This window comes from Candoia aspera, chromosome 1 (genome assembly GCF_035149785.1).
Source record: "Candoia aspera isolate rCanAsp1 chromosome 1, rCanAsp1.hap2, whole genome shotgun sequence".
Taxonomy (NCBI): Eukaryota; Metazoa; Chordata; class Lepidosauria; order Squamata; family Boidae; genus Candoia; species Candoia aspera.
Genome location: NC_086153.1, coordinates 14,568,083 through 14,594,057, shown reverse-complemented (window position 1 = coordinate 14,594,057; position 25,975 = coordinate 14,568,083). Strand labels below are relative to the sequence as shown.

General features: G+C 43.0%; 2 protein-coding genes across 3 annotated transcripts in view; both read right to left on the bottom strand.

The window, feature by feature from the left end:
• Nucleotides 1–69: 69 nt before the first annotated feature.
• Nucleotides 70–3,313, bottom strand: POLR2J (RNA polymerase II subunit J). Its single transcript, XM_063297865.1, has 4 exons — nucleotides 3,161–3,313; nucleotides 2,101–2,190; nucleotides 1,125–1,299; nucleotides 70–281 (listed from the first exon to the last, which is right to left on the bottom strand). The coding sequence occupies exons 1-4, from the start codon at nucleotides 3,211–3,213 to the stop codon at nucleotides 246–248; spliced, it is 354 nt and encodes a 117-aa protein (XP_063153935.1). The 5' UTR covers nucleotides 3,214–3,313; the 3' UTR covers nucleotides 70–245.
• A 3,020-nt stretch (nucleotides 3,314–6,333) lies between these two features.
• Nucleotides 6,334–25,975, bottom strand: part of RASA4B (RAS p21 protein activator 4B) — a 74,530-nt gene continuing 54,888 nt past the window's right edge. For both annotated transcript variants that reach the window (XM_063297843.1, XM_063297852.1), the window contains 8 exons: nucleotides 25,701–25,838; nucleotides 19,454–19,598; nucleotides 17,089–17,258; nucleotides 15,418–15,555; nucleotides 13,564–13,699; nucleotides 12,671–12,791; nucleotides 10,801–10,856; nucleotides 6,334–7,331 (listed from right to left, as the gene is read on the bottom strand). In XM_063297843.1, the coding sequence (XP_063153913.1) occupies nucleotides 7,195–7,331; nucleotides 10,801–10,856; nucleotides 12,671–12,791; nucleotides 13,564–13,699; nucleotides 15,418–15,555; nucleotides 17,089–17,258; nucleotides 19,454–19,598; nucleotides 25,701–25,838 (1,041 nt within the window). In that variant the 3' untranslated portion in view covers nucleotides 6,334–7,194. The remainder of the gene's footprint in view (nucleotides 7,332–10,800; nucleotides 10,857–12,670; nucleotides 12,792–13,563; nucleotides 13,700–15,417; nucleotides 15,556–17,088; nucleotides 17,259–19,453; nucleotides 19,599–25,700; nucleotides 25,839–25,975) is intronic.

The following is a 25,975-nucleotide window of genomic DNA, read 5'->3' as shown; positions in this document are numbered from 1 at the left end:
AGGAATTCTCAACACCAACTATTTTGTTTCTGGTGAAGTTATGAATTGCTTCAAAAGAGAGCAACACAATTAAAAAGTACTATTTATTAGCTGTCACATAAGCCAACCCAAACTTCCATGTAAGTGACTTACTCTGAAATTTCTTACAAGTTATGAAGTAACAAAGTCGTCATAAATACATTTCTTGTAGACTAATGCAATGAAAAATGAATTTTATTTACAAATATATTTGATAAATATAACCACTACTCAATTCCGTCTTGTTTGTCTTTGATGGCAACCTAAGAGAAAAATAAAAACATGGTAACTGAGAAGTAAAAAAAAAAAGTCTGACAATTTCATTTAAGGTTTAATCATAAAAGAACAGTTCAGCAATAAGGAATGTCAAGAGCTTCCCTTGTTGTTGCAGAGAGGAGCTGCAATCACTCCAGGTCTATCTGAACATCAAAAGGCGTCATGAGCTAATCCTAGCCAGACTGAATCAATTATCCCACCGCCATAAACAGACACATTGGTGCATACAGGAGAATTATCAAAGAACGTGCAGAACTCGTCTTACTCATGTGATTTGATGGAAATGTCACAAAGGACATTCTTGGTTAGGGTAACCAGGATATAAAACTCCCTACCACAGAAGATCCAGAAGATTCTCTCACTAGTTTCTCAGGTCTGACATCTACCTGACTTTATTTGTCCAGAGCTCACACATGAGAGGTGGGAACAGAGGATGGATCTTGGAGCCCATTCAGATTTTAAAGTATTAATAGGCAGTGTTCTTGATCTTATTCTCTAACAACTACATACTCAAATATCTTATGGGTGATCATTCCCAGATTCTGCCTCCCCGGGAGGATGCTTAACCTGCCTCAATCTCAAGTTTCAATTTCTGTCTTCCCCCCCCCCCATCTTTATTCCACTGTTGCACTGTTAAGCGCCAAACTCCACCCTGCTGTAAGGGAAGCTGCACAGTTAAAGCATCCAGTGAAACTAAACATATATTTAAAAGAGCTGGAATATCTCACCTAATGCATAGACGCAGGCTTTAGGTTTCACCGCTTTGCCTTTGACAAGCAGCCCTCCATCCCCCAAACAACATGACTGTTAGGATGTACTGACTTACTTACCCGGAACCTCTCCTCCAGGAGAGAAAGCTCACTGATGAGATCTGTGATTGCATTGGTGAAAGCTTCCTGGGGGCTATAATCGGGAGTGGTCTGAACACGGATGATTATTTTATGTTCAAGGGGATGGGGGACCTTGTATCCTGCAAAGAGCACTTGAGGATCTTTCAACAACTGCCTGGGGAAAAACAGACAGATTTTATCGTTACCACTGTAACTGTGACGCTGGATGATGAAGGTCCAATTAATCTAGCGGTTCATTTCCAAGACAGCTTTGGAACCATACAAAAAGAATACGAAGAGATCTATTGTTGCTCATTTTTAAGAAGAAAAAAAGTTTCTGTTTCGTAACTATGGCCAATGACAATTGTTTGTTCTTCTCTTTTCTATATGTTATTTACACTGTGCATATGTTTGCACTGAGCACTGACTATTTCATAGCCAAAAGAGCTCCATCCATCCATTAGGAAAAGATACCCAGTAGTACTGAAAAATCCCAGCAATTTACAAGAGACTACAAAACTCTTGGGGAAACAAAACTTTAGGGGAATAAAATCCATGTAGAAGAGAAAGAGAGAGAGAGAAACACTCAATAAGGTTATGCTCAGTGTGGTGATTAAACATGAAAAGTTTTAGCGTACTATGGAATGGAAAATTCAGGAAAGGGAATTAAGCTAGGGGGAAGTATATATGTATGTATGTATGTATGTATAAATAAACAAACATATACATACACACACACGCATCATATATGCATATCGATGCATCACTGTGTTGTAGATTTAAATTACACCACCTCACCCCCACCCCCACCACAAATGGTCTGTTAAACCAAGAGGTTACTCTATATGTTCTGGGGTCTTGCAAGCAGATTGCATAGGGATATTGAAAACCTCCCCATCTTTTCTGCATTGTCTTGGCAGTTAGCCAATCAAGTGATCAACTTTGTTTTGTAAGAACAAGAATCACTGCTACTCACGACTTAATTATATTCCCAAGAGTGTGATCCTCTTTGTTGATTATAAACAGACAAGCATTTGGCACTTTTGTGTCCTTATTTATTGTAATCCTGGAATGAGAAAGACCAGGAAAAAAAAAAGGGGGGGAGGGTTCATATTAACACCAGCTTGTAGAGTCTTCCCTTATAGATATCTATGCAACAAAGAATGTTACAACTGTCTTATATAAACCTAGAACATTATGTTAATCCAGCCCTAAACAGCTCATGCTAGCAGATCACAACTTTCAAGGGTTCTGACAGGAACATCTGAACACCTACCTACACAAAGCTACCTTAACATAAAGTTGAAGTTGCTTTACACAGCCATTTCACAGCTTGCCAAAACTCTTTTATTCATTAGATATGTATCTATTTTTCAGCGTTTTCAATCACTGTCGCTTTTCAGGGCAGCGTCCATGGCATCCTTTCCTCCAATTTTTCGCTGCAACCCACCCTGTGTGATAGGCTGGGCTGAGAAAGAGGAAGTGGCCCAAGTCCCTCAGGAAGCTTCTATGGCTGAAGGGGGAATTAGAACCTGGGTCTCCTCGCTTTGAGTCCAACATCTGAATCACTATGTCACAATGGCTCTCTTTCAAATAAAGATAACAGAGAAGAAAATAGACACCGTACTCGTCTGCAAAGATATGAGGACTTTGTTTACAATATTTCTACCCCAATTTCCTACTAGAAAGTACTCTAAGCAACTAAAAGCTATGATTCTTAGTACATAGGAAACTGCCTTAGAGGAGGTCAATCTACGTGTTTATTTGTGGACAAAACCCAGCAAGTCCTAAAACCTGGCCAAAATAAATCAGCATACACCAAGCCATAATACACGAAGTATACTCCAAAACACACCACAGACACCTTTACAAGATTAGAATAGTCATGCCAAATATGTAACAAAAGGAGGAAATCAGAAAAATATGCAATACATGCATTCACAGGGACCGGCATAGATCGTCCCCCGCCCTCCCAACCAGGAGGGTTGAGTTTGGCTGCCCCCCTCCCCCCAGCCCCTCTTCTTTCTCCCACTGACTTTTCCTCCCCCTCGAAAAGCAAAAAGGACTCGAAGGCCGGAGGGGCATTCATTCCCGCAACTCGCTTCTGGCAGACCCTCCTTCAGCAAAGCAGCCACTTCCCGGAGAAAAGCATTTCCGGTGCCAAATTTATTCTTCTCTTTCCGGGTCAGGTTCCTTCTGCTCGAAGCTGGCACTGAGGCGCCCGTGCACCACCCAGCGGCAAGGAGGAAGAAGTGCTCCATCGCGCCTCCTAGCTGCTCTGTGACTTTTCCGAAGAGGCTGCGCTTTGGAACCCCCTAGTGGGAATCAATGAGAACCTCTTCTGTGTACAGTATTGGTTAAGGCACCAGGCCAGGAACCGGGGAATTGTGAGTTCTAGTCCCGCCTGAGTCCATATGTGCCATTCTGAATGGGACAGTCCTGTTTTTTTAACATTTCCCGACCATCCTGTTGTTTTAATATAAATGTCAATTTTGTCCCGTTTTTTTAAAAACGTTGGAGCCGTTATTGGGAAAAGCAGGAAGAAATTGAAAAGGAGGCTGACTTGGCAGTAGTTCTCAATCTGGCAGGAAACCTAGAGGGAATCGCAGGAACAGCTGATTGGCGGTGAGCAAGAGGAAGAGTCGCTGCCGCCAATCAGCCAGTGGAAGATGGTCGGAAAAACATGCCCAGCAGAAAAGAAGCTGATTGGCTCTCAGGCCAAAACGGTGGGAAGAAAATAAAATAAAAGGGCGCGCCAGAGAAGAATAGGTTGTTGGGGACAACTGTTCACTAGACTCCTCCGTTCCTGCCCTCCTGTCCCAGCTCGCAGGCACCCTCAGCACTCCTGCAATCTCTCCACCCAACACCACCACCACACCAGCCTCTCTGGACCCAACCACTGCCGCACCTCCCCCTCCTGCACCTTCCCAGCAAGGACCAGCAAATGGATCTTAAAAACTCTTTAAAACATTTTTTATCATCTTCCTTTTTCATGAATACAGAATATTACATAAGTTTAGCCCCATCCTGTTTTGCCATCCCAGTGTCCCGTTTTTGTCTCAAGGAAATATGGTAAGCCTACGTCTGAGGCACGAAGCCAGCTGGGTGACTTTGGGCCAGTCACACTCCTTCAGCCCTAGGAAGGGGGCAATGGCAAGCCACTTCTGAAAAACCTGCCAAGAAAACTGCAGGGACTTGTCCATGCAGTTGCCAGGAGTCCACAATGACTCGAAGGGACCCCCCCCCCCAAAAAAACCAGGAATCTAGCAGCATCTCAGGTTTCTGCCACAAGCTGCGTTAACTGCTCAATGAAAAAGGTGAGATTTTGCAAACAGTATGGATTTTGGTTGAGTATTTAACTTCCATCTTTCACGGGGACCAGTGTCCAAGTCAAGATGGATTAGATTGAAATGGAAGCTTACAGACATTTAGTGAGCAAACCCCATTGAATGTTGGGTTTGTTTCTAACTAAACCTAGATAGTAAGGAGCTGTAGAACTGCTGTTTTATCAGGAGGACCTGATTTTGAGAAAACACAGGGAGGATGGTCACAGTGCCTTGCAGCTGCAATCCTTATTACTAAATTTCTGAGTTTGCACAATAATGTACATTGAACTGTGGTGGGTTTTACCTGTGGAAGAGAATGCTGCAGGATGACGTTATAGCTGTTTTCAAGTATCTGAAGAGCTGCCTTGTAAAAGATGGAGTGGAATTATTCAGAGTTCTTTCAAAAGATAGGACAAGAAATGGTGGGTTTAAGTGACAAGGAAGTAGATTTTTGAGTATCAGAGAAAATTCCAAATGATAAGAACTGTTCAGCAATGCAACAGATTATGACAGAAGCAGTAGGCTCCACTATCCTGGAGGCGTTTAAACAGAGGGGAGATGATTGGACTAGATGATCTCAAAGATCCCTTCCAACCCTTCCATTTTATGATTCCGTGAAACTAATTGGCTGTTTGGTCAAACAGTAAGCAACACAAAACTAGCCAAAGTTGACAGTAAACAACCTTAACGTGGGACACATCTGCCAAGCTTTTAAGTGCAATGATAAGCTTTTAGTGCAATCCCAGGTAGAAGTGTTGGGCTGTTGCACCAGAAACAAAAAATGCTGTTGCTGAAGGCCACATTACTGGGATATGTGTGGGTTAAGTCTTCGCCTAAGCCAGAGGAGGGGTCTCCCATGCCCCTTGGGGGGTGACAATGTGCCCATGATCACTTCCCCAAGTCTCTGTCCATTTGACTTTTAAACATTAAATATATATATATTTTAATGTTTTGTGAAAGAAAGGGACATCCAGCATTCTGCAAAGCATCATTCTGTAATCCTTTGGTTTCCAGAAATGATTCTGGTCCCAGAACTGTCAGAGTATAAAAATAAGGAGTAAAATGCCCAACTGTCCTGAAAACTGTTAAGCAGGGGAAGGAAGAGCATCCCATGTTTTGGGAGGGATGTGGGGGTGACAGGTAGGATTTTTATGAATTGGCACTTGGTAACTAGTTTCTCTCATGTGGCAGCTATTTTTGTGAATAGCTCAACAGACATTTTGCAAAAATGCCAAAAACGTGTTTTCAAAATTCCAAAGGTGCCCATCAGCCCCTAAGGTTGGGGACTCCTGAGCATTTACCCTTAACCAGCGGCACCCACAGCACACTGCAGTGGCAAAATGACTACATGCACATGGTGACATCATCACAATGCTGCCCTTATTTATGACTTGTGTCCCAGCGACTGACACAAGTAAGTTGCAACATTAGTGTGATGATTTTGTCATTTGCAGTCCCACCCACTCCTGTGCAAATGCTTGGTAAACCAGGTATACTTGGGCACCAGGGATTACGTTTGATGGGTATGTTAGCCACCCAGAGTCACTTATATGTGATGGGTAGCTATATCTATCAATCAAAATCACACAAGCCAACCATATTTTAGTCTAATATGTAATCTGAACACCACCTAGGTTTAATGGCACATTTCACCTAATTTGGGTGAATTTAGGGTTGCCTCCTTTGCTTTAATCATAGATCCGCTCTCAGCTCATTCTCTGGTTCCTTCTTGTCTCCTTCAGCTATGGAAAAAAAGCATACCAGTTTTTATCACCATGTTTTTAATCTCAAAACTTCCTCTGCAATCTAGATGTCAATCTGATGTTCTTCAAAGGGAGCAATTAAAAAAAGTCAGACACTGAAATAACAGATGGAGTCCACAATTTCTTTTTTGAAAAAGCTTTATTGTACATTCAGAGTTCCTTGGGCTTGGAGGGAGGGAGGATCATGGACAAGAATTGTGAAGCAATTCTTCCTTCCTCTAGATTGGCATCTTCATTTGTCTTACTGGGTGCTCCCCAGCTCTCCCCCTGCCAAGAAGTCGCTATACATAACCATTATTGTTCTCTCTATTGCTTGGCCCAGATCTTGCAGCCATGAATTTTGTATAATATTTGAGCAGTTTGCTTCACCTTTACGGTGCTCCCAAAGGTTGAAATGTCCACCTCACCCTGTTCTGATTCAGTGTAGCTCATCTGTGCATCAGAGCTGGGAATCTGGAAAATGTTGCTTCTACAGGAAAGCCATTGCTAGTGAAAAAGTTCTGTGGAAGATGGGAAATGGGACTTGCTCCTTCACAAGATTCAGACCACTAATGCAAAGTTCTGTATTTTTAGAGCTACATAAAGAAAGGAAAGAAGGAAGGAAGGGTGAAAGGCACAGAAGCTTCACCCTACCACCCCGCAACAGAGTAACTTTATTGTTGTTATGTATTATCAAAAGCATCATGAAATATAGAAACATAGTCTTTTTTTCAAGAATAATTGTCCAATTCTGGTTGATGTACTAAGATAAAACAGCCAGTCTCGGCACACCATGGAGACTGGAGGCTGAATGACTGAATTACAGGAGAGGTCCAAAAGGAGAGAGTAGGACCTCCCAAGAACCGGGACAGTGCCATCCATTCCACCTCAATGGACAACATTGAGTCCAGAGAGTGTAGTTGCCATTCTGGGGGTGTAGCAACCATGCTGCTTGAACAGGGCAAAGGTGGAGCTTGCCCCCCAATTAATTTTTTGTGGGAGTCACGTCTGCAGTTCCACCAAGTAATTCTGATTCTGCTGGGCCATGTCAGTTGACCGGGAAACTTCCTTATGGTGAATTTCTTCTAAATCATGTAGTATCTGGAAAAGCCTGATGGGGCTGTCAGCATTTTCAGGATCTGTAGCAAGAGAGGTAGAGAGGAAGAAAGGGTAGGTAAGCTAGAAAGAAGTATCCAAATATGCTAAATATTTGATATCCGTGAAAGAGGAGGGCCTTGGCACTTAGAACAGCCTTTTTTCTGTCAAGGGCTGCATTTTCTTAGGGCTAATCTTCTGAGGCTGCATTGTGGGTGGGGCTGAAGGAAGCAGTGGAGTGCGGAAGCCAGAAGTGGGCAGGGACACCCATCCTCTCATTGACATCCTGTATTGGTATGTGGGAAAGACCTTGGGAGATGGGGCGAAGAGTTGCAGCCAAGGGAATGATCAGATAAGAGACAGCATAGCCCACAGCTGGATAGTGAGTGAGGCAAGAGGCTCAGAAGGGACCTTCCATTAGGTTGTAAAGGAGACGGTGGGAGAATTGTACTTCCAGATTTGCATTTAATGTAGCCTTACAATAAAGTAGAATTAGCTTATCTGGTTGTGTTTCCTGTCCGGTCTACCTGGGAAGGCTGACATCAATCTTGCAAGTCTCAAAGTACAATTCTCCCAACCATTTCCTTTACAGCCTGAGAAACTAGGGAGGGTCCTTTCTGAGCCTCTTGCCACACCCACTATCCAGTTGCAGGCTATGCTGTCTCTTATCTCACCATTCCCTAGGCAGCTTGTCTTCACCCAGTCTCCCAAGGTCTTTCCCACATACCACTACACATCCCATTTCTTCTCCTTTATGACATCTGTTTTTCATGTTCATTTTCTTTCTGGCACACTCCCCTCTCTCCTCCCAGCAGAAGGCTAAGGGAAGACCAAAACTGCATTGGACTTCACTGAAGGTGAAGGATGTTGAGCTCTGTGATGGTGAAGATCCATCAGAGGTGGAAGGAATGTAGCGATGAAGGAAATAACATCTGCTGGTTTCAATAATCATTAAACTCTGCTCTTCTAAGTAAGTTTCTACAAGTTCTTCTAGTTGTGTCTGGGACATGGGGTATATACAAAACAAAATGTGTTATGTTTTGTGCATGAGACAAACACGTTGTGGGTCAGAGGTTTGGCTGAACTCTTTTGGGCAGACCTCGGTTCAGCTGAAAGGAAACTTGGAATGTTTTGATTGTTTTGGGTTATGGCCAAGACAAAATCCAGAGAGGTCTTACGAAGTGATTATAGCAAAACTGCTGCATCTCACTCCTCTCTCCTCAGGTCCCTTTAAGCCTCCACCAGGCTTTTTGGTTTTTTATTTTTTTATATTTAATTTTTATCCCGCCTTTACCCCTTCCTTCTCCTATTTTCCCCACAACAGAACCCTGTGAGGTGGGTTGGGCTGAGAGAGAGGGACTGGCCCAAGGTCACCCAGCCGGCTTTCAGGCCTAAGGCGGGACTAGAACTCTCATACCACGCCTGATTGGCTCTTGGGCTGAGAGAGAGGGACTGGCCCAAGGTCACCCAGCTGGCTTTCAGGCCTAAGGCGGGACTAGAACTCTCATACCACGCCTGATTGGCTCTTGGGCTGAGAGAGAGGGACTGGCCCAAGGTCACCCAGCTGGCTTTCAGGCCTAAGGCGAGTCTAGAACTCTCCTACCACGCCTGACTGGCTCTTGGGCTGAGAGAGAGGGACTGGCCCAAGGTCACCCAGCTGGCTTTCAGGCCTAAGGCGGGTCTAGAACTCTCCTACCACGCCTGACTGGTTCTTGGGCTGAGAGAGAGTGACTGGCCCAAGGTCACCCAGCTGGCTTTCAGGCCTAAGGTGGGTCTAGAACTCTCCTACCACGCCTGATTGGCTCTTGGGCTGAGAGAGGGGGACTGGCCCAAGGTCACCCAGCCGGCTTTCAGGCCTAAGGCGGGTCTAGAACTCTCCTACCACGCCTGATTGGCTCTTGGGCTGAGAGAGAGGGACTGGCCCAAGGTCACCCAGCGGGCTTTCAGGCCTAAGGCGGGTCTAGAACTCACAGACTCCTGGTTTCTAGCCCAGCACCTTAACCACTAGACCAAACTGGCTCTCTTTCAAATTGGCCTTGAGTCTAGGTTGTCATTTCTTTATTCATGCATTCTGTAAATTGTAAATGGCCTAAACTAATCCTCATGTGGAGGTAACAAATCATCAGTACCATAATTTGGCTGAACCCGAAAGCTATTATTTTCCCTTCACCTTCACCATGCAGTGAACCTGGGGACTTCAAATAGTTAATATGCCACAGTATGAGTGATAAATATACCACAAAATTCAACTATATGAAGACCCCTGTATAAAACTTATGAATGAGCATTTAATACATGAGTGTCCATTTTACTGTTGGCCAAACACTTGAATAGTCTGCAATTCTCCTTTGATAGGACGACTGACGCTAGACTTAGAATATTTCTCTACCCTCTGGAATACTTTTCCCTACTCTGTAACGCCTCTGCCTGGAGCACATGTCCTGGTCCAGGCACAGACCACCCAAATGTAGCCATCCTATGCACGGAACTTTTGCACATAGCTACTGGGATATGACACATGTTTCTTTATTTTGTAAGCGTTGTGTGGCAAGCTGGACGTTCAATAGCTGAAATAAAATGTTACCTAGCTGACCTTGGCTGATCTTGAAAGGCTAAGCAGGGTCACATCTGGTTAGTACTTGGATGGGAAACCATTAGAAATGACAGGGATGTAGCCCTGACTGAGAGGCTGAAAAAGCATCCTGGAAGAAGTGATGGCGAATCCCGTTGGCCCTGTTGCCATGAAAGCTATAGAGATGTGTTCATGGAAACACCAGGAACTCCATTCAAAAGAGACTTCCCCTTTTAAGACTAGCGTAACATACTGACCTATTGACTTAGAATTCCAGTTCTCTTTGGCTTCCTTACCACTGACCTTTTCTGTGTCCTGAACTCTTCCTAGTCTGCTCTATTGTGAAATTTTAATCTCACCGCTAACAGCTCTGTCTTCCCTGATAGAAACTGGATAGCAAAGCAGTGAACTCACTGAGACTGAAGAAGGGCATATTCTACCATCAAACATACTTAATAATGTTGCTGAATCCATTTTCTGAGTTCACACTACATGATGAACTATAAGCTAACCAAACAGGCTGGGTTCACACAACACACTAAGCTACAAATAATTACCTAAGCCTCATGTAGTAATAATAATTAATAATAATTTATTAAACTTGTATGCCACCCAACTCTCAACGAATCTGGGCAGCTTACAACAATAAAAGAAATTACAATAAAATCCATAAAACATAAAATATAAAGACAGTAAATAAAATATAGTAAAATAAAAGATATATAGTAGGTATATAGTATAGATGGTGTAGTATAGTGATACTTACTACACTTACACTACTTACTAAGTATACTTATTAATATGGTATATTAACTATACAGTACAGTACTGACTAAGAATATAGTATGTTTATTATAATTATAATTATTTAAATGTATTAGCTGCCCAACTCCAATGGACTCTGGGCATAAATCAAATCAAATCAAATCAAAAAGGTGTACCTTCACTTTGGTGATTTTCACTTTTATCCAGAACTGACAATTCCACATACTTTTCCCTTTGGACAGGAAGAAACAAAATAAGGTGAAAGTTAATACATCATACAGCAAACTTCACAGAAAGATACACTTTGTGGATAGACCAAAAGAAAAGGGACATTATACTACAATCACCTCAAAACTTCAATAGTTTTTCAGGTTTTAGAGAATATGCTGTCATACTGGATAAAGCAGTGTTTTTCAAACTTGGCAACTTTAAGATGGGTGGACTTCAACTCCCAGAATTCCCCAGGCAACATGAATTTATTTAAGCCATATATTTAAGTGCAGGGATGTCCTCAGGAGATGTTAAAAAAGTTAAGATGGCAGCCGCAATGGTGTGATTAAAGCAGGATTTGATCACATGGTTGCAGCTGCCATCTTGACTTTTTTGACACCCCCCAATATGGCCCTGTTTAAGAGTCAGTGGGTTCTGCTGTATTTAGATCAAGGGCAGACAACATGTTTCCAGTGGCCATCAAAGTGTCCACACAAATATTGCACTTGGGAGGCATTATGTCCCATCTGATCCTTATTTAATACATGTATTCATGTAACTTTGAATCCAAAACCGACATCCACCCAATCTCTGATAGCAACTGGATTTCCAAGAATGACTCTGGGTCCCTTTGGTAGTCCTATAAAAAATGGAGGGAGAGTTCCTGTACTCCCTGCCTGTGCTTGGTTTGGAAGTTGTCCATCTCACCCCCCCAAAAAGATAGAGGTAAATGGAGGAGGCCAAGAGCATCTTTGTGAGGGCAGAGGGGGAGGAACATTTCCTAAACTTGATGCTCCGGAAGATGCCTTGATGGAGAGAAAATCGTTCTCTTTTCTCATGGATAAGAAATTGCTGACTGCCTAGCTCCTCGCAATATCTATGAAAGTCACAGAGGGCTTCACTTCTTCCATGCACTTCCCATTGGTGGGCTGCCTGACCAGCAAAGGCTTTGCCGCATTTCAGGTCTTGGCTGGGGCTGGCTAGCACCATTCCCAGGTTCTTCTGGCTCCCTTTAAGTAGCTTAGCCCTGAACCTTTGTTGCTAAGCGTTCCTATGTTGTATAGAACATTTGTCCCCAGTCCCCAGTTCAGAGACCCCTAAGACGGTAGTTCTCCCTGCCTAGTGGCAGTGGCTCCAATTCCTGATAGATTTCAGCATCACTTGAAGACCCACAATTTTTTGGCCAAACTACTCTCCTGTTGAGCTATTTGTCTGCCCTTGTCCTGCTGACAGTCATCTTTTAAGGCAGAGACAAGGCAATGTTTCTCAAGCTTGGCCACTTTAAGATGGGTGGACTTCAACTCCCAGAATTCCCTAGCCAGCACTGGCTGGGGAATTCTGGGAGTTGAAGTCCACCCATCTTAAAGTGGCCAAGCTTGAGAAACCCTGTTTTAAAGTTTTAATCTTTATCATCTTTCAATGTTTCTATCAGTTGGTTTTATTTTAGTCCATTTTGGGATTGCTTTCACTGAAAAACAGGCAACATTTTATTTGCCTGCTCATCAATGCAGTCTTACATAATGTCTCTCCCCAAGATTTTAACCCTAACTCCGTTAACTGCTTTCTTTTGCTTTACAAACCTTGGTGGCAGAATGGTTTAACTTTTGGCTGCATGAAATCATAGCCTCAATGCCCTAAATGCAATTCAGTACAGATTATATTTGACCGAGGACGATTATGTGCTGCCAAGTTGGGATTGACTCTTAGTGACCAAACAGCCTTCTTTTAAATTACTTGTGTAGCACCATCCAGGCATAATGAATTAAAAGCAAAAGTACCCCCATTCTACAAGAATACTTCAGCATTGGCCAAGGAAGGTGTGGCCAGTCAGGTCACCTCATTAGTTCTTGAATTGCAAGCAGATGCCGGAATATCAGCTGAGCCTCCAGGTCAGGATCCAAGGGATCATTCCATTCCCGCAGAGTAACTCCATGCCGAGTTTTGTCACAACCAAGACCTTCAGAGCAAAGAAGGGACCATTGAAACCACTGTGTTCCAATTTTGGAAAATTACCTTGCTGACAGGGAGCCCTACAAAGTCCCAAGCCCTTTTACACAATATATTTCCAACATTTCCATTGGGTTGGGAAAGCATACTAGCAGACCTCCTGGGATACAAGTTCCACTCTGGGTCATACGTCCAGGATGGAGGAGGAAAAGGAGTTGACAGTGGAGCAATCACCAGTATTCCAAGCTCTTGCCTCAGTGCCTCTCCTACCAGGATACACTGGGATATATTTTTCAGGAATATTTTTCTCTGCAACCCTGACTGGATCCAGCCTATTTCCAAAACTCAGTCTTTCTTTCCTTGGCTTCTCCCCCAACACCAATTTTTGTCCTGTTCTGTTCAGGTCATGGTGAGCAATCATACGGATGGATGGTTGAACAGACTCCTTCTACATAACTCCTTTCCAAGATTCCGCTGGGTAGAAAAATATCAAAACCATGCCCCCAAACAAAAGCAACCTGGATTGTGTGTTATGACGCTGCTTGAATATGGCTAGATTTTGCAGTTAACTGGTTCTGAATATTTACTTAACAGATGAGTGTGTGTCTCTGTGTGCATTTTTATTTAGTTTGTGTAGTCTTCCTTTTTCTTAAGCACCCTATGTCTTGATATACATTTAAATCAACTTAAGGAGAATACACCCTCATAGGCATACATAGATACACCCCACCAGAGATATGGGAGATATCTGGGGGCAGTAGTGTTGCCAAAGGGTGCAATACCTGCTTTGTCCTTTTGGTGGCAGCAGCTCCATTTATCTCCTCGGAAAACCCCGGGATGATAGGAGCACAGCATTCCAGCGTTGTTCCCGCAGACCTTCCGCAAGGCTGACAGCCACTGGCTCAGCTCATTCACACACTGTAAACCAAGGCAAGGCAGAAAGACATTAATGCCATGGATTCTTCTGACTGGACATAGCCAGAGCCTTTAATGTATTCCCCCTTTTTCTGCCCTTGGGTCACTCCTAGGGTAAGAGATGCTACAAAGTGCTGCAAACCCCACAAAATTTGTTTGACCAGGGAAAACTGCACGACAATAGAAAGCAGAGTGGACACAAAGGTCAGGATGCCAGTGTCAGATTGCTTTCAATTCCCTGAAAAGATATGCTTGATCTTCAGCCTGGTTTATTGTGACATTAGCTTAGCGAGAATAGAAATGTAACAGGATGCTTGAACTGTACTTGGTGCTAACCATGCATATTAAAGTTAACCAAGGTTAAAATGCAAATCTAGAATGGAACTATAACCTGGTTCAGGGGGTGGCATGAACCCAGACACTGTGGCTTGCAAACCACACTTTATGGTTTAATGCATTGCTCAAGTCAAATGTATTCAATAAATCCAAGTTAAAGAAACCATAGGATAGCGCAACATGTCAAGGCAAAGCCATCCATCTGGTCAGGTTGAGTTCAGGGAGATGCAAATAAGTTCTGAAGAGGCAGAAAACATCCTGTGTCTTCACTGGTTTATTTAGTACAGAAATGATCATGGCTAAGTTGAGCATGTGTAAACCCAGCCCTAGTTACACCATGGCTTAGAGGAAGGGCAAGTCCAGCTAATGAATTATGGTAAGGAGAAACCTTGTTTTCCAAATTCACTTGATAGAATAGTTTCAAGGTCTAATTAAATGTCAATGGTTGTGTCAACTGCAAAACTGAGTTAATTGACCCAGTATTCAAAGAAGATTAAATTTGGCTAGAAACGGAGCCTTTCTTGGGGGGGGGGTGTAAATTAATTTAATTTAATAAACTCCCTTCATGGTATGCTAACTACTTACTGGAGGGCTACCTTCCCCTGCCATCAATCATGATTGAGACAAAGTCCTAGAGAGGCAGCACAAAAATGGAACTACTCTGGGCACTCTGTCTCTGTGGTCACTTCAGTTTTCATCCCCTGCAGTCAAACCTTTCCATGGGATGAAACACCATGAATGTTTATTGTTTTTCACCCCTCCAGTGGAAAAAAAAAACCCCATCAGTTAGCAGGGAGGGAAGCAACAGCCCCCTTTGTGGACCGATGGCCACCAGAGGACTGATTGAGTCATCCCAGATTGTGTGCTGTTGGCTCACAAAGGTGAAAATAACTGACTGGGTGAGGAGACACCTGGGTCATTCTTATGATGCAAATAAGGCCTATGCATTTGTTAAATTGTTATAAAAAGTAATGTGCCTTTCAACTTAAGCTCATCTGGTGAGTTCATTGACACATCCAAGGACTTTTCTTGACAGAACGGAATTAGTTTCCTGTTGTCGTCTTCTGGGACGTTTCTTGACTACAGCCCTAAGATTCCCTAGTGGTTTCCCCTCAGGGATTAACCAGACCTGACCCTACTTAGCTTCCAAAGCCAGACAAAGCTGGCCAGGTGCTATACATCCTGGGACAAAGTATCACAGGAGTCCATTTTTTTCTCCCCAAAACATTTTGATTCTCCCACGTTTTATTTGAAAGCATCTCTAAGTTTTGCAGGTCTGAGAAGCTGCTGGATTCTACCAATACAACTGGTGTCATGTGGTCACCCAGATGAATTCTCGCTTCCCCCTCCCCCTCCACGCAAAACGTGACTTGTCCTGTCTCCACCTTGCACTGCAGGTAAGCCGTGTCTTCTTGCCCAGCATCATTGGTGTGGATGATCTGCATAACATGGGAGATGCCAAAACTCTTCTCCTCCACCTTCTCAGCTGCCCGGATGCTAGTCAGTGGCACAAAGGAACTTTTCTGAAAGGTAATCCCATAAATATATACAGAGAAGGAGAAACCTTGAATCAAATGGAAATAAACCCTGTCCCACATTATGAACCCAACCAGATGCTTCCAGCAGCCTTTCTCTAGTAGCAACTAGTATTCTGAGGTAGACTATCTCTAGTCGTGGAAAGTCCACACCATCACAATAGGTAATAGCCAGAAATAGAAATTTCTTCCTCCATGAATTTGACAAATCCCCTTGTAAAGCTTCCCTCAAATGTAAAACACTTGAAGCTACCCTAAAATCATTGCCACCCAAAACATTAAGTTTTGGCCATCGAAAAATGTTCTTCCCACTGTAGCAGAAACTTGTACTATCTAGCTGTCCTAGTCCATGGCTAACGATCAATTAAATTCTGACCTTGCTTGAATGTTATCCTTTCTACAGCACAATTCTATGAATGTCTATACTTACAAGCAAAGAAAAAATCAGTAGGAAAAGTATCCTCCGAGGATCACAGTTCCAGAGATATTTTCTTTGGATAAGTTGCACTAAACAGTCAGATTTACTGTATTAACCAAAACTGGTTGACCAAAACCAGTAACTTAATTGGCTTTTTTAAAAATCCCATATTTACTTCAGCTAATCATACTTACTGGAAAAAAATGAGATAAAAAGGACATATAAAATTTAGCATGGTGAGTTTCTTTAATTTTGTTGACAGATCTCTCTGATCTTGGATTTCACACTCTAAACTGCAGGTCAGCAATAATACAAATAAATGCTCCTTCATATGATAATATTTTCTGTACGTGGAAAGTTAGCCTGTCTGGGAGGAAAGTATTAAGCAAGTAGTCGACATACTAATATTCTTTTATATAGCTGGAAAGCTTTCGTATATATCTATTTAAATTAATTTGTTTCCTTTGCTTCAGGAGCTCCAGCCAGTATACATAATACAGACCCTCTAATTTTAGGGAGCACGTTGGGTTAAAGATAGCAGCTGGTCCAAAATCACACCGTGAGTATTATGGCTGAGTGGAGATATAAATTCAAGTCTCCACACTCCTAGTCCAACACTCTTACACCACATTGCTTCAGGGCCTGCAAGATTTGATTGATTATCTGCCATCAAGTCATTTTCGACTCCTAGCAACCACACAGATAGATCTTCTCCTTGATTATCTATCCCTAACCTGGCCTTTCAGGACTCCCAACAGTGCCTCCATTGCCACTGTAACTAAGTCCATCCACATTGCTGCTAGTCATCCTCTTCTTCTCTCCTTCCACCTTTCCCAGCATTGGAGACTTTTCTAGAGAGCCGAGTCTTCACATAATATGTCCAAAGTAGGATAATTTGAGCCTGGTCATTTGGGACAGGCCAAATATTGGGTTGCTGCTTCAGGGGTAGGGACCTCGTTTCTATGGTGACTAGGTAGCCTTCATGGGCACTCCTTCCTTGGACTCTCCAACTTATAGAGGGCCTCAAGAGCAGAGATTTTCAGCAAAGAGCATGGCTTCCATGTCATACCCACCTCTCTGGCCAGTCCCTGTTCTTTACGTACCTTGGAGTTGGGTGTCTTGGCGCAGGTGAGAGCCTCATGGGTTAATGAGAAATAGAGCTTCTTGAAGGCGAACGAGAGGAGAGGCCCCTTGCTTCTTGCCTTGTGGATGAACAGGTACCCCTCTTTTACAACCTGGGGTTGCAGGGAGATGGGCTTCTGCAGGTCTAATTCTGTAAGGACCATTCAACATCCACAGTGAACTCAGTATAAGTGTATGTGTTTTGAATGAATAGATAACAATAATAATAATAAAAACCTGGCAATGGCTTACAACTGGAACATTAAAAAAAGAAACTGAAGGCTTGATTTTGGCTGCTTCAAGAGCAAGCTATTCGAACTAATGCAATCAAGGCCAGAATTGAAAAATCATCAAATGATTCAGTGCAGATTGTGCAAAGAAGCAGAAGAAACAGTAGATCAAAGCTCATGCAAGAAGGCTGCACAAAACTGATTATAAACAATGACATAACACAATCACCAAGATGATTCACTGGAACATCTGTAAAAATGATCATGTGCCAATACTGAAAAATTGGTGGGAACATATAGTTCAAAAAAGTAGTCAAAAACGAACAGGTTAATGTATTGTGGGATTTCCAATTACTAACTGATAACACACCAGATTTAACTGTGGTTGAAAAGAAGAAAGTGTGGCTAATTGATGTGGCAATAGTAGGAGATAATAGAAGAAAAGACAAAGAGTTGGAGAAGATCACAAAGTATCAAGACCTGAAAATCAAAGATAAAAGATTATGGCATAAACTGGCCGTGGCGATCCCAGTGTTTATCAGCACGCTGGGCGCCATACCAAAAAGCCTTGGACGGCACTTAGAAAATCTGAACATTGACAAAATTTCCATCTGTCAATTACAAAAGGCCACACTGCTTGGATCCACACGTATACTACACCAATACATTATGACATCCCAGTTCTTGGGAAGAACTTGATGTGAATGAAGGCCAACACCAGCTAAAGAACTGGCAGCTGTGATTTCACATGGTTGTATATATAATAACAATAGCAATAGCAATAATAATACAAGTTGGCAGAAAACTGTGACGTATCAAGTGCTGCCCTCACTGCCAACCCCAGTCCTGCCTATATAGCCTCTGTTCTGGCTTGCCACTAAATGGGAATGTCCTTGCAAGGTGTCTTGCCCAAAGCCACTGGTGATGCCATCAGGCTTTGCTGCCCTCCCCCTTTCTGGATGTCACCAAGGGTGGGAAACCAGGGGCATCCCCAGGAGTTTGCTGCTTCTGTCACCAGCATTGCTTTTGTCCCTGGGATGCAAGCTCTGCCCCTTTTGTATGTGCGTGTGACATCACAACACACATACAAAAGGGGCAGGGCTTGTATTGCAATGTTGCAACGCTACTTCCATCATTCTGAGCCCCCTTGCTCCCCTCACTCTACTCCACAAATGCTGTTGAAACCATCCATCCATCATTGTGATTGGTGGATTATTTGGATAGGCAGCCAGGCCCATGGTCTCCCTTTGCCTGCACTAGCTGGATCAACAAAGAGGGGCTGCAGATTTAGACATCTGTCAAAACTTGCTGTTCATTGGGCACTTGTGAAAGCAAAACCAGGGAGCATGGGCTGAAAACATCACCCCTGTGCAAGGCCATTTAGCAGCAGATCAGCAGGCTTGTGCAATGCAGTTTCCAGCATGCTTAACACTTGGCTTTGAATGAGGCAATCCCTCATATTTTATTGGGCACCCCTCAACTTGTGGATTAGCTGTGCTGCAGGCTGGAAGAATATAAGTTAAAGGGATAGGACTGGTTCTTTCAATCCTGGACCCTCTCAGAGCCTGCCGGACAGTTGATCCAGGATTTCTGGAAAGTAGAAGATACAATAAGGGAGCCTGGTTGGAAAGGCCAAACACCCCTGCTCTCCAGAACCAAATGACCCTGGAGGACAATGCCCAGGGGTCAGAGGGGAAGGAACATGCTTGTCACAGCTTAAAGTGGCTGAAAGGGGCCAGTCTGAATCTTTCCCCAGTCAGTTGATGGAACTGCCACCAGCACCAGCAGAGAAGGGCAGCAGACTATACACACCCTGAAATTCCACTGGTTTCTGCTGGCTTAAGGAGAAAGCATTGCTTTAGGACTGGTACAGCTATCCATGACTTAAAGCTTTCACACATGGGCTAACGATGAAATGAAAGCAATGTCATGGGGACATGGCAAAACAAAGATCACACCAGGAAATTTTTGTCCTGTTGTAAGATTTCCTGGGGGAAAGGGCACTAAGTTTCAGATTCCAGTAAACTACCAGCTGGCTGGTGGCCCTGAAAAAGCACTCTGCTGCTTGGATCACCCAGAACATTTCAGAACTTGTTTGCTTTTATCAAGCATTTACCATCTTTCTCCTCGATGTCAATTAACTGGAGGATGAACTGCTTCATCTGTGCCACACCACGTTGAACGGTGGCTTGCAGAGGGGCCATCCATGCTTCCTTGGTGCGGCTGATGCTCGTGTCCATGTTCCCCACATTTTGGACAGCCTGGCCAAGCAGAAAATCAGAACAAGTCACCAAAACTCAAGGACAGGCTTCCCCAGTTTGAGAGAAAGCCATTAAGGTTTACAGTGAAGATAATGTTGGGACTCAGACATTAAGAAGATCGAGGTTTAAAAAGCCACCCAACCCTCTGGAGAATTTAGTCAAGGCTGTTGTCCTTTTCGTCCCACCTATCACATAGAGTTGCTGTGTGTGTGGTGTGGAGAAGCCACATCTGCCTTGGGTACCTTAAAGAAGAAGCATGGAAAAAGCATGATTCCATATGACAAATCTATGTACCAGTAGCATATTCCATGACCAATTCTGGGCACCACACTTTAAAGAAGGATTAGGACAAATTAGAAGAGATGTGAAGATGGACAATGAGGATGATCAGGGGATTGTAAACTAAGGCTTACAAGGAGAAAATGAGGGACCTGATATGTTTAGCTTTGAGAAGATTTGAGGAAGGACCCTGTTGGCAGATGCTGGGAAAGCCTTTAGCCCAGGAGAGGTCAAAAAAGTCACACACCAAGCATTTCTATAAAAATAATTTATTTACAGAAAGCAAAACAAAAGCAAAACATATTTAAAGGACTTAGCTCCCCTTTGGAGCAAGCCTTGCTTGGCTACATTGCCGGCAGAGAGAAAAAAGAGGAAGTGAGAAAAAAGAGGAAGAAAGAAACACGTCCGGCAGGTTTCCTCCCCCCAGGCAATTTGCATGAAGCACGTGTGAGGAGGCAATCAAATACAACCTCTTCAACGGGCCAAAATGGTTAGGTACAATAGCAGTCTTAATCGTTAGTAGGAAAACCTCAACACTCCTTTTTACACTATAGATTAAGATGCAAACCAATCTTCTCTGACAACTGTGTGTGTCTTGGTACAGGAAGAGGTTTGGTTAAAATATCAGCAATCATGTCTTTTGATTCACAATATTTTAACATTATTTCTCCTTTGCTTATCATCTTTGATATATTGATATCTAATATCGATATGTTTTGTTTTATTTCTGCAGGCTTCAGATTTTGCCATAGCAATGCAAGCTTGATTATCCTCAAACAGTTATAGGCTGGTTAACTTCCATGCCTATGTCTTTTAACAAATGTTTAAACCATGTAACCTCATTACAGGTTTGTGTTAGAGAATAAAACTCTGCTTCTGCAGTGGAAAGAGCAACAAGTGTTTGTTTTCTAGAATGCCAGCCTAAGCTAGATCCAGCAAATTGAATTAAAATCCCAGAAGTGGATTTTCTGTCACTGACATCTGCTCCCCAGTCAGAATCGGCAAAAGCCTGCAATTTCTCAGTTCCAGAGGCATTTAGCTTCAGGCAATAATTCTTTGTTCCTTGCAAATACCTCATTAACCTCTTCAATGCTGCTTTTCCAGTAGATGTAGGCTTCTCTACCTGTCTACTTAAAATGGCCACAGAATTTGAGATATCTGGGCGAGAATGATTTGCAATGTACAGTAAACTTCCAATTGCAGATCTATAGTTCTCTGCCTCAGTTAATTGAGTTTCTCCTATATCTTTCTGAAAATCTATTATCGGAGTAGAGACTGGTTTACAGTCTTGCATATTAAAATCCTCTAGGAGCTTTTGAATGTTACTACGTTGGCTTAACAGAAAGCTACCATCCTTGTCTCTGTGTACTTCCAAACCTAGGTAATTGGTGACAACTCCAAGGCTTTTTAATATGAAATGGCTTTTCATGCAGGCTTCAAAATCAAGCCTTTGTTTTTCTGTTGATGTGAACAGCAGCAAATCATCAACATAAATGCACAGATACATACAGCCTTGTTTGTCCTTCTTCATATATACACAGGGATCTGCTTTTCCTTTTTCAAAACCAAAATTCTGCAGTTTTTCATCTACTTTTTGGTTCCAGGATCTAGCAGCTTGTTTTAACCCATAGATTGACTTCTGCAGTTCACAGACTAGATTCTCCCCTTTTTCATAGCCAGGGGGTTGCTGCATGTATGATCTGTGGTCTAAATCACCATAGAGAAATGCAGTTTGAATGTCATAGTGGTTAACTGACATTCCCTTGAGTGCAGCAACTTTTAACAGTAATCTAATTGATTCACCTTTAGTAACTGGTGCAAAAGTCTTGTCAAAGTCTAAATCTTTCCTTTGAGTGAACCCTTTTGCAACCAACCTTGCTTTATATTTTTGGATTTTGCCATCAGCATCCCTTTTCAGTTTGAAAACCCACCTACAACCCAGACAGCGTTCATTAGGAGGTAGATTTACCAGTTTCCATGTTTTATTTTCTTTCAAGGATGCTAATTCCTGTTGCATGGCAGAATGCCAATTTTGTGCAATCTCAGGTGGTAAAGCATTCACTTGTTCTAAAGACTCAGGTTCTGTGAATATGTGAAAAGCCTTTACTGTTTCAGCCTGAAAACGTGATGGAGGAACACCTTTATTACTCCTCTGAGATCTGCGAGGTAATACAGGGCTTTAATTTTGACTCCTATCACTTTCCTGAGAAGCATCTATCTCATCAGACAGATCTTCAGTTTGCTTTTCTGGTTTAATGTCCTCATCAGGCAAAAGATCACCATCAGCAAGTCCTTGCTGTTCTCTTGTGGTGGTCAGTTCAACTGGAGAGCTAGAATTTAATCTCCCCCAGTTTTGCTCAGCAAAAGCGCTTTTGCTAATTATTAATTTCTCTCCCATTATGAACCTGTAGCTCCTTTGGCTTTGTTCATAGCCAACAAAGATGGCTTTCTTTGTTGTGGGGCCTCCTTTCCTTCTCTGCTGTTTTGGAATGTGAACCCATGCAGTGCTACCAAACACTCTAAGATGGTTTACCTTTGGTTTCACACCATAAAACAAATGGAATGGAGTGTCCTGAATCACAGAGTTATACAACCTGTTCTGTACATAAGTGGCAGTAGATATGGCCTCTCCCCAGTACTTAAAACATAATCGTGAATCTTTTAACATGCATTCCATCACATTTTGCAAGGTTCTGCCCTTTCTTTCAGCAACACCATTTTGCTGAGGGGTGTAAGGGTTAGAAAGAATTTGTTCTATCCCTTTTTCCACTAGGAACCTTCTGAATTTGTGAGAAAGGTATTCTCCTCCTCTATCACATTGGAGTGCAGATACAGGCCTAGGGAATTTTCCATTTGCCCATGTCACAAAACCTTTAAATTTCTCAAATGCCTCATCTTTATGTTTTAAGATGTAGATAAATGTGTATCTTGAGAAATCATCAATGATTGTCATTGCATACCTTGCTTGTCCAAGACTTGGAGCAAAAGGACCAATAATGTCAGAGTGTACAATTTCCAAAGGTCTAGTTGTAACTCTATCACTGTGCTTACTCACAGGAGCTTTTAGTGTTTTGCATTCTTTGCAAACTACACAGTCTAAGTATTTATCACAGGGTTTTATCTTTAGGTCAGCACACAGCTGTGGCATTTGTGCTATATACTTGAAATTAGCATGACCAAATCTCCTGTGCATCAGGTGTACACATTGGTCATGATATGGCGTGTTGCCAACTGCAGCCTTGCAGCTTGGCTTCCTTGCATTTTGCACAATGTACAAGGAGTCTTTTAACATACTAGTAGCACACAATTTCCCATTTTTTCGTATCTCACAACCATTTTTCTTAAATGTTATGATATACCCTGTTGCAGCCAATTGTGCCACAGATAAAAGGTTTGATTGTAAATTTGGCACATACAACACACCTTTTACAGTTTCTCCTAAGCAGGATAAATACAAGTCACCTTGTCCCATAATTTTGGTCACAGACCCATCAGCCAAAGATACTCTTTGTCTTTCAGTTTTAGACAGTGACACAAAAGGGCTTTTACAATTACATAAATGACAACTGGCCCCAGAATCTAACACCCATACATCAGAATTACCCTTCTCAGCAACCTGTGCAATTTGGGTTGTCTGAAGAGCCTTCTTCTGTGTTGCCCTTGTGTTCTTCTTCTCTGTCTTTCTACTCTTGGGTCTCATGGCACAGTCTCTTTGCAAATGTCCAGCTGAACCACAAGTGAAGCATCGCTGGCTGGCTAGTGCTGTGGCCTCACGTTCCTTTCCCTTCTTTTCCCTCATTTTCTGGTATTGCAGCTTTCCAGAAGAGATGGGGGGGGATCTTTCCTCTCTCTTCTCCCATTCAGCGAGTAAGCGCTGTGTAACATACGATGGGGTGAGGTCTGCTTCAGGCATAGCCTCCAGGGTACAAATCAGCGTGTCCCACGTTGCATTTAGTGAGGACAGGAGGATATAGGATTTTGTGAGAGGTGTAAATTCCATTCCTCTCTCCTGCAACTCAACAAACAGCTGCTGAATATAATGCAGGTGCTCAGGAAGGCTATCTCCTTCTGCAAGGTAAGCTCTGTACAGCTTTTTCGTCAGAGTAACTTTACTCCCTGCTGTTGCCTTTACATACAAGTCTCTCAAAGCGTCCCAAAGTTGCTTTGCAGACTGCATGCCTCGCATGTGGACTAGCTGATTGTCCTCAACTCCCAAGATAATGGTGGCTCTAGCCCGCTCATCCTGTCTCAGCCATTCAGCACTGGGATTTTGGGGAGTTTGCTCACCAATTGGCAGCCAAAGATTCTCTCTGCGAAGATACATCTCCATCTTCAGGGCCCAATTCAAATAGTTGGTCTCTGATAGGCGCTCCAGAGGCATTGCTGAGGGCTGGGAGGTAGCCATGGCTTCTTCCTTCTTTTGCAAGTCACCTCAGCTGGCTTCTTTGTCCTGTAGACCGGCAGTTGCTGGAAAATCTCCAGGTGGCTCCAAAGAAAATCTTCACAGGTCTTTGCTACCTGCCTTTAAATTGTGCATGAGGTGTGGAGCTGATCTCTCTTTTCTCTCTGGGTTTTACTGGGCTTACTGGGCACATAACCTGTTGGCAGATGCTGAGAAAGCCTTTAGCCCAGGAGAGGTCAAAAAAGTCACACACCAAGCATTTCTATAAAAATAATTTATTTACAGAAAGCAAAACATATTTAAAGGACTTAGCTCCCCTTTGGAGCAAGCCTTGCTTGGCTACATTGCCGGCAGAGAGAAAAAAGAGGAAGTAAGAAACAAGTCCGGCAGGTTTCCTTCCCCCCAGGTGATTTGCATGAAGCACGTGCGAGGAGACAATCAAATACAACCTCTTCAACGGGCCAAAATGATTAGGTACAATAGCAGTCTTAATCGTTAGTAGGAAAACCTCAACAGACCCAACAGCATTCTTCAAGGATGTGAATGAGTGCCACCAAATAAGAAGGCCATGACTTGCTCTCAATCATCCCAAAGTGCATAATGTTTATAAGTTACAGAAAGGTAGTTCTTAGTTGGAAGTTGGAAAAAACATCCTTACAGTAACAGCAGTTCAACAGTGAAACTAATTATCCAGAGAGGTGATGGATTACCTTTCATTGGATTTGTTCATGCACAGGCTGGACAGCCCTCTCTCTGGGATGCTTTAACTTGGATTTCTGCTCTGAGCAGGCAACTGGACTTAGTGTCCTAAGTGGTCCTTCCAAGTCTTGGATTTTATGCAATCCACCCAGACTTTTGAACTTTTGCCACTCAAGAAATTGCCCTTCTATTCTGGAGCTATCTTCAGAGCTCAGCAATCAACCAGCCTTTTCAGTGTCATATCACAAGCTACATTAGAATTAACAACCCAAAAGTATGATCTGAGGCTGTATAAGTAAGAACATCACACCCAGATCAGGAGAAGTAGTCATTCTACTGAATTCTGGATTAGCCAATTTCTTCAGCACACACAGGAGATTTAAAAGAGGGGCAATGTCAGTTGTAACTACAGCTTTGTGGTTCAATTAGCAACTGTTAGTGTGATGCTGTAGTAGAGGCATTGTGAGAAGCTGAAGTTGCAAATCCAGATTCAGCCATCTGGTGGTGTTTGGATATCAGAAAAAAGAGAGAGAGAAATAAGAAAAGACAGAGAAGGGAATGAAGAGAGAAAAGAGGGAAGGCAAGGGGCGGGAAGGGGCGGCAAGATGAGATGAAGTGAGACGCTAAAAAAGAGAACAGGGACCTTTGACGAGAGTCAAAAAGGACTGCTTTGGGACATCATCTGACTGCATTAAGGGCATTTCGTCCAGGGCAGGCCTTACCTTGGCCAGCAGAAGCAGGGTCCGGCTGGTGTGAGCATCAGCATGCTTCTCCCGCAGGTGGAAGAGTTTGGGGGACATAATGGCTGGAGAGAAGAATCGTAGGCAGAGGAAGCTGGTGATGGCAATGAATTTCACATTCTGCAAGTGCCGAAGGATAGAGTTCAGCATCAAAAAGGGATGGGAAGAGACCAAAGACAAAAACGTCTGACAGGCAACACAGAACCTCCTAATTTGGTGTCTTGGAGAAAAGGAGAGTGGTGCGGGCGAGATAACAA